General features: G+C 35.3%; 1 protein-coding gene across 1 annotated transcript; it reads left to right on the top strand.

Annotated features, from left to right (window-relative positions):
* Positions 1 to 6,753: 6,753 nt before the first annotated feature.
* On the top strand, positions 6,754 to 9,237 carry LOC145017960 (CBL-interacting protein kinase 2-like). The gene is made up of 2 exons (XM_078975906.1): positions 6,754 to 6,889; positions 7,432 to 9,237. The coding sequence occupies exon 2, from the start codon at positions 7,749 to 7,751 to the stop codon at positions 9,117 to 9,119; it is 1,371 nt and encodes a 456-aa protein (XP_078832032.1). The 5' UTR covers positions 6,754 to 6,889; positions 7,432 to 7,748; the 3' UTR covers positions 9,120 to 9,237.
* The last annotated feature ends 204 nt before the right edge of the window (positions 9,238 to 9,441 follow it).

The raw sequence follows: 9,441 nt of genomic DNA, 5'->3' as shown, positions 1-9,441 counted from the left end.
TACCTGGTTATTCCTTACGTGATAGATCTTGATGTATACATTAGGATTATTGAGAAATATAGACTATAATTATTATAGTCGCTAGGATTATGAAACTAGAATATGGCTTAACACTTTTTACGTCTAGGTCTCCTTGGAAGTGTGAAGCAAAGCGTTGCCAAAATCGTTAGTCACCCATTTTATCAAGTGAGTTCATAGTCACTTTCATGAACATGATTTAATACATGTATTAATTAAGGTATTAAATTTTTTTGGAATTCATTTGTGAATTATATGCTTATTGCGTGGATTATATTTTAGGATATATATATATATATATATATATATATATATATATATATATATATATATATATATATATATATATATATATAGAAATAAAAAGGAGAAGGAGGGATTGTTTGTGTAAACATGGGAGGAAGTTTGAATGGTGTGGGTTATATATAAACTCGTTACTTATAGAAACCCTAAACCTAAGGAGCAGCCGTCGGGTGATCTTCCAGCTACCACCCTCTCCATCTTCAACTTCCATCTGCCACCTTCTGGCCACCGTGAAGCCTCCGATGCTACCTATCTCCCGAAGAAGACGAAGGTCGCTGCTTCGATGTGATTCAGTTGTAAAGATCGGGAGACCCACTGTTGCATTGCTGCCTATAGTCATTACCGTTGCCACCATCGATCGTGACCAGTCGTCGTTGTCCTTCTTCTTCTTCCTTTTCGTTCTGCCGCCGTTGTGGATGCTTGAACTGCTGCTGCCATCGTTATGCACCACCAAGTGGTGGTTACGTCTAGATTTCGAGTAAGGTCTTGTCGGGGTGTGCTGCTGCTTGATTAAGAACCAAAAGAGATCACTACTACGATCCGTGAGGTGGTGGATGTCATCCCAAAATTGTTGTTATTACCGTCGTGAGCCACCGGGAGGGTGGTTAGGGTGCATCTCGCAGATCAGAAGAATGTATGTGGGTGTTAAAGTCAAAGGAGAGGTATATGGGTGTTTATTTTGTTGGAAAAGGAATCACCACCACCGTGAGGTGGTGACTACCACCCTCTACCACCACTGGCCACCACAAGGGTGGCTGTATGTTTGTGTTTATTTTTTAGTGTGTGTTTATTTGGAAATTTACATTGTAAAATTTGTAAAAGCTAAAGGAATAATGAAAGAAACTGATAACTGCCACCGTGAGGTAATGGCTACCATCTCCTGCCGCCACCGGCCACCGTTTCGGGTGGCGGTATGCTTTTTGTGTTTGATTCGTTGGGATATTTAGACAAAGGTAGTAAAACCCTAATGGGCCCAATGAAACTCTAATGGTCCCAATGAAGCCCTAATTGACCTAAAATCCCAAACATATGACTAATGGGCCTAGTGAAACCCTAATTGATCAAAAGACCTAGCTATTGGGCTTATTGGGCTAAGATTGGGTTGGAAACCCTAATTAGGGTTTAGAAAACCCTAATATTAGATTTATAGGCCTTGGACTTATTGGGACCCACTTTTGGGCCACTGGAATCCAGTTGTGAATTACACCCAATCAAATCATATAACTTATCTTGTTGAGTGATAGACTTAATGGATTAAGTCCTTAATGGGTTAAGTGAGAAACACTTAACCCTAATTGTCATTTTATATGAAACCCTAATTTCCTTGGGTTTATTGTTGGGCCTTTCTATTGGGCCTTGATGATTGGGTTATTGGTGGGCCATCCAAGAATAATCATACATACTAGAATATTTAGATAGGCTTTAAGGTAAGGCCCGTATGTTAGGGTATGGGCTCAATTTGTAAAATTAGGCCATAGATGGCCCATAATTAGGCCTTCATGATTATGATATTTTGGGCCATTAGAAATGCCAAATGTTTGCACTGGACTAAATGGTTGGGCCTTAGAATAAGACCATGTAAAGGTTTGGGTCCAATCTGGAAAATTGGGCCATATGTTGGGCTTTGACTCATAGTTGACTTTTGGGCATTTGAAATAGGCCTTGGGCTTGGTTAAAGCTAAGTTAAGGGTAAAGTAGTATTTACCCCAAATTTACTTACGGTTATGAGTTGGAACCCAATTATTAATTGGGTGATTTTGATATTACCAACTCGACAATCTATCATCCAGCAGCTGGGATTGTGTCTATTGGACTTTTGTAGTGTGAGGTGAGTTACCTTCCAGCAGAAGTGGGTCTAAGGCCACAATTCCGGCCCACTAGTAGAAGTTGTTTGTTAGATAATTGTCTTTTTGATAATTGTCTGGTTAGCCACTATCTGATATGTTTTATGTGATGTTATGTGATAGTGGTAGTAGGGGGAATAGTCCCTGGTTACCGGTCGATAGGGTCGAAGGGGTAGTTTAGTACCCAACTATGCTAGACAGATTATGATATATGTGATATGATATTATATGGTAGTAGTAGGGGATGAAATAGTCCCCGGTTACCGATCGACAGGACCGAATGGGTAAGTTAGGCACCCAAACATGGCTGACAAGGGTAGGTTGGGCACCCCAGTATGCCTAACAGGGGTAGGTTAAGCACCCTGGTATGCTCAGCAGGGTAGGTTGGGCACCTATATATGCCTGACATAGGGTAGGTCGGGCACCCCAATATGCATGACAGTATATGATTGTATGGTATGTGGTATGATAAGGGAACTCATTATGCTTCGTGCTTATAGTTTTTAGTTTTGGTTTTAGGCACTTCGTTTTCAAAGGAAAGGAGTCGGCTCGATCGCAATACATCACACTATGTTTCCACACACGAGATCTTTGGGATTACACTTTGATATGGTTTTTGTGATGACATGCTTTGATTATTGATGTACTGGTTTTGACATGATATGTTATTATGGATGTTTTCTTATATTGTTGGTTTATAATAACTTAATTAAAATGAAAATTTTACCTGGAATTTTGGGATGTTACATGATATTTGCGAACCAGATATGGTTCTATTTTATGTTGGGATAAATAGATAATAGTATATAATAATATTATAACTAGCATTGTTGAAAAGATAAGTGAATAATAATACCTAATACTTTATATGGAGTATACATACATTAAAGATATGTTAGTGTCACCCAAGAAGAGAGTTGGTATTAGAAGTTAGTTACAGGATCGTAATCTAGTCTAGGGATAAACTTAGACTTATGGAAGATACCTAGTTCAGTTAAGTTTGATATAAGGTAGTATCATTAGGAGAATGTGTGTAAGCTAGGAAGGGAGAGTAAAAGCTCTATTCTATGACACTTCCAGGTATCAATGTACGGTAGCTCCATATGGGAGTACATTATAGTATTCCCCTTTGATGACCATAAATGGTGGGTCCAGATCAGACAACTATAACGGTATGTACGGTAACCTCCAAGATTAGGTGACAAAAATTGATCATTCTAGATAGTCTTGTGAATTACGTTGGTAGCACGAGCTTATTACTCACAGAAGTAGATGAAACAGGATACCATATTCATTAAATTCTCTGATGACCTATATGCCTTTATGACTACACCGACCAAGGAAGCCCCTAGCTAAGTAGTCAATCTCTTTAACTGATCATCAGGAGAGATAACTTCTCCCTGATAATATATGAGGATTGATAGGAATTAATATGTGGAAACATAAGCCTACATGGGTATTGTATAGTAATGGTTGATTTTGCAGGTCTGATAATTAAGGAATATTATCATTTCAATATTGTGGGATTGTAATCCCTATGTATCTCACCAGGTTTCCCAACCTGACCCACTCAGTTTATATATATCACATGTATCAAGACTTAAGCTACTGGAACTTGATTAGGAAGCTGAGTGACTAAGAGACAACTTGCAATAAAGTTAAAAACCATTAAGTCTTTATGCTGTAACTTATGTTTCTATATTGATTATGACATCCTTAGGGTTTTATTAAATTGAGACAATCACTTGTACTAAAAAAATTTCAAATGTACTAGGAAATTTTCCACTAGTGATAATATTAGCGTAAAATTTTTTTAATTGATTCTAAGAATTAGAGGATGTCACATCATTGGGAGCCACTAACTGATGGGGGGCCTAACACCAGGGGGTTGATATGTGTATATTTAGTCATATAACTCATGCATTAATTCTTAATACTTTTAGCTGTAATTATGATTAATTCGGGATAAAGGGTGCTTATTATGTTTGAAATCTGTTTTGTAGTAGCAAAGACATGCTTGGGACAAAAAGGAAGTAAATGAGGAGCTGGAAACAGAAATGGATGGGCTAAAGCAGGAATAAATAAAAAAGAAGACTTGAAGATAAAAGACCACAACATGGTGATCGTCCACCATGACGTGGTGAATGGAAGATTCTCGATCATTAACATTGACTTGGAGAATACAGGATTTCGAAGAAGACCACGACGTGGTGGCGGTTGACCACGTTGCAATAACTAGTTTTATGGAAACTTCAAGTATTCGATTATTCAGTCGAATGTAAGGATCCCCAACTGGTTTTCTGAGGAGAATTGTGACTAAAAACCTCTAGAAACTCAGTAGAAGATTGAGACGCAAGTGAAGCTCAAGAATCGAAGAAAATAGAATAATTATACATAGATTTAATTTGTTTGCTCATGTCTAGTCTTAATTACATAACTTTTGTGTGTTTTTCTGCTATCATGCGAGGCTAAAAACCTTTTACTTCTATTGGTGAAGATAAACCTAATCCTTATGTGTTGATTTCGTTTAGTAGATGATATATATATATATATATATATATATATATATATATATATATATATATATATATATATATTGATGTTACTTGTGTTTGATATTTAAACCCTAGCATGTTATAGTTCTAGCTTATATTGTTTATTAATAAGATTTTGTGTGGTATTTGATCATTCTAAATGCATGGATTTTTCACCTATTTGTTTATGATCATTAAATAATTAGAGCTAAGATTAATAACATCTTAGATAAAGTCATTAAAGCTAGTAACTTTAACAATTTTAGAGAGCATAATTAATATTAAGTTGTGATTGGTTGCTTAACTTGATCATAGGAAATTAACTACTATCATTGATAGTCCAATTTGTGTTCATTATCGATTTAGTGTTTAACTTGTGCTTGATCATTGCATGACAATTCATAAGTTGATAAGTCTAGATATTTGATAATAATAATTAGTTAACAAATTGGTAATTGATATATTTTATCAACTAGAAATAGAAGGTGAAATCGGATCTAAACAGAAGTACTCCTTAATTATTGAAGTTTATTCCTTTTCTTTGTTTGTTAGTTGAAATTAGTTGAATTAAGTCCTTATGATATTGCAAAATTAGTTTTTCCCATAATAGGTTCTAGTTTCTAAGCTAATTAAATATTATTACACTGAATGGGAAGAAATTTTACAAGCCATCTCAAATTGAAAAAGTGCCTTATACCAGGAGTTGAGGGTTGTTGTTAGCAAGTTCATGGATAAAGTTCAGCAACTTAAATTTGTTAGTCCCACTCTAAGGCCATAACCTACCCCCATCTCAAAAAGAGGACGACAAAGATTTGTTGATGAATCTCTCATTCGATTGCTTCCTTTTTGCTTTCCATTGATTAATAATAGTTTGCCACTTGGTGTTGGTGTTCCTCTAGAATGCTATAAATCTATTGATAGACCAAGAACATGTTAATACACGTTGTCATCATCAAACCATCCAATACGTTTTGGGGATAACATATTGGACACCTTATATTTAGATAAATGACTTAATGGATTTGTTAAATTTTATTTTGTGTTATTTCATAAATAACCTTAAAGGAAAGTGGTTAATCCCTATGAATCACTTAGCGCAAGTAGTATAACAATATAATTACCATGATTGTGGTTTCTTGTCTTTCTCCCTCATATGAAAAACATCAAAAATTTTATATGGATCACGATTTGATTTCTCATTCAGCAAGTGTAGTGTTATACGAGATTACATTGTAGGAAGAGCAAATCACTTCTTTATTAGCCACAACTCCTCACTAAGATCCGATTCTTACAATGTAAGTCGTTTATGTTTAATGTAAAAAAACTCAACCCAAACCAAAAAGATCAAATTCGAAATTTATATAGTTGAAAAACTAATTGGTAGTTGAAAAACTAGCTGATAACCGATAAAAATAACATGTGGTAAACTAGTTGATAAACTAGATGAAATATGTAATATGCTATAAAAATGCATGTAGAAGATTATTTATTTATTTATTTTTTCAATTAATAAGAAGTATATTTGAAAAATAAAGAACACTTAATAAACCGGTTGAAAAGGTAATTTGAGTAGTTTTTGTTTTTTAAAAAATTTGCTTATAAGTTTTTATTTTTATTTTATTTATAGCCTAATAAAACTAAAAAAATAAAATAAATTATAAGCTAGCTACAATGGGAAGATATTAATAAGTATATTATTTAATTGTGTGAGAATTTTCATAATTCATAATTCTCATTATAATTAAGAGTTTTCTTATAAACTAACCAAATATAAATTAATCTCAAATTTTCATCAAGTGGGCCTATTGACATGAGGAATTACCCCATCACATCTAAGTCATCACGTGCCCCCTCTAGGAGCCTGGCCAATAATGATGGCTCCACCTAATCAACCATATATCATTTTGTGGTGGTTGTGCATCCATCGAATATTACGGGTCAATTTTTCTGTTCCACCCCCCACCCTATTACCATACACCTGCACCAATCATCCTCCTGCCTCCCTAAGCAACCCGTAACCCCTAGCCACGTGTCCCAACACATTCTCTGTTTCCAGTATCTTCCTTGATTATATAATTCCCCCGCTCCCTTCATATATAGGGATCTCGCAAAAGAAAATTATTCGCAGTCTTTCCATCAGATCTCATCGCCGTTCTTCAATCTACGCATCTGAATTTTTGCTTCGAAGTGGTAACTAATTCTTCCTTCCGATTCAAAATTTTCAATTTTTTTTTTTTGTTTTGTTGATGTGATGTTTCGTAGTTTAAGAACCCTAGTTGAATTTTATGCATTTAGTCGAATTTGAAGACTGTTTTGATTTCAATGAAAGGTGAATTATTACCTGGTTTTCTTAGATAGGATTGCTTGTAGTTGTTCATTATATCTGTTTATTTGATTAGACATAGAACTAAATCACTCAATCGTCGTGAATTCTCATAATTACTGATGCATGAACAAATTAAGTTCACAATTATGCTGTCAATTTAATCAATTTTTGGATGATGTGAGTTTCAGCGAATGAAATTTGGCTTAGAGTTAGGGTTCTATATGTGAATGTTTTTCCTAAATTCTTAATTCTTCCTACGAGATTATTGCGTCTATATGAATCAAAAGCTTTGAGATTTGGAACTCATAATTTCAGATTCCTCATGTGATGCGTCTTTCGATTAGATTCAAATCCACTTACTATCTTTTTTTTTTTTTTTTTTTTTTTTTTTTTTCATTTCGTTCAGAAGTTGATATCCAGTAATAGTCAACCACCTGGGAATGCGGAATGATGTGTTCAAACGTTGGTAATTCCTTCTCTAAAACCCGCATGGTTGAAAGCCCATATGAACTACTCATTCTCCTCGATGAACTTGGATCCAATAATCAAAACACATTCACTCACCATGCCCAAATGCTCCCCAATTCCCCAATTTCTAGGGTTTCTGTCATCTTAAAACACGAGCTTGTAGAAGACGGTTAGTCCCTCACTTCACTTCACCCCAAGAAAACCCTACTTCTGTAAATAACCACTTTACTACTTTTTATTTATACAAAAAAAAATATGGAGAATATGGGAAACGTATTGATGCAAAAATACGAATTCGGGAAAATGCTAGGGCAAGGTAACTTTGCTAAAGTTTACCATGGTAGGGATTTAAAATCCGGCCAAAGTATAGCCATTAAAGTAATCGATAAAGAAAAGGTGTTAAAAGTTGGATTAATCGATCAAACAAAGCGAGAAATCTCCGTTATGAAAATGATCAAACACCCAAATGTAATCCAACTTTACGAAGTCATGGCTACAAAAACCAAAATCTATTTCGCAATGGAATACGCAAAAGGAGGTGAGCTTTTTGAGAAAGTATCAAAAGGAAGGTTAAAAGAAGACATTGCTCGAAAGTATTTCCAACAATTAATCTTAGCCGTTGATTTTTGTCATAGTCGTGGTGTCTACCATCGTGATTTGAAGCCCGAGAATCTTTTGTTAGATGAATTTGGGGATTTAAAGGTGACTGATTTTGGTTTAAGTGCTCATGATTCATGTACGCGTGTAGATGGGTTGTTTCATACCACATGTGGGACTCCGGCTTATGTGGCGCCCGAGGTGATTAGTAGGAGAGGGTATGACGGGGGTAAAAGCGACATTTGGTCTTGTGGTGTGATTTTGTTTGTTCTTTTCACGGGTCATCTTCCGTTTAATGATTCGAATATTATTCAAATGTATAGGAAGATAAGCAGAGCCGACTATAAATGCCCTAATTGGGTCCCACCCGACGTCCGTAGGCTTTTAAAAAAAATTCTTGATCCGAATCCCCTCACAAGAATTTCCATGAAAAAAATCATGGAAAATCCGTGGTTCAAAAAAGGTTTAGACACCAAACACAGAGAAATGTCCCTGTCTCTGTCAGCTGACGCAGACAGAGACATTTCTGTAAAAAGGGATATAGTTCCAGTACCAATACCGACAACCGTACCGACAACCCCTGAGATGGCTCAATGTTGTTTCTGGCAGGAGCCAAAGAAGTTGGATTTCACGAAGGTGTCGAGTTTTAATGCGTTTGATATTATTTCTCTTTCGACTGGATTTGATTTATCGGGTTTGTTTGTTGGAAATGATGAGAAAGAGGAAGTGAAATTTACATGTAGAAAGATTGCTTCGGATATAATATTGAAATTTGACGAAATTGCCAAGAGTTTGAAGATGGAAGTGGGGATGAAGAAGGGAGGTAAGATAAAATTGAGGAAACCGAGTGGAGGGCGAAACGGGGAATTGGGGATTGAAGTTGAGGTTTTTGAAATTACGTCGTCGTTTCATTTGGTTGAGGTGACAAAATCATGTGGTGATGCGTTGGAGTTTAGGAAGATGTTGAAGGAGGAGATTAAACCAGCTCTTGAGGAAATTGTTTGGGCATGGCATGGTGAATTACCATAGGAAAAATATTTTATCTTTTAAATTGTTTTCTACTTTGTAATTGTTTTCGTATCATTTTTATGTAATAATCTAAAGATTATCCTCAATTTGTGTTTAATGTTATCATGTTCTTTCTTAATATTGATATCTATTTGCCTCTTGAAAGTTCAACAAATTATTGGAAAATCCGGATTGGGTCTGGTCCATTGTAACTAAATTGGGCCTTGAAAACCGTTTTTGTGCCGTGTCGAAATTTTCGGAAAAGTTCAGTAAAAATTAAAATTCAGTTTTGTTAGTTGTCATACTTTTATTTAATTTACCAAATATAATTTTATGGTTATTT

Source organism: Lactuca saligna, chromosome 9, assembly GCF_052625555.1.
Source record: "Lactuca saligna cultivar CGN05327 chromosome 9, ASM5262555v1, whole genome shotgun sequence".
NCBI classification, from domain to species: Eukaryota; Viridiplantae; Streptophyta; class Magnoliopsida; order Asterales; family Asteraceae; genus Lactuca; species Lactuca saligna.
Note: the sequence above shows the minus strand (reverse complement) of the source record. Positions and strands in the feature narration are given on the sequence as shown.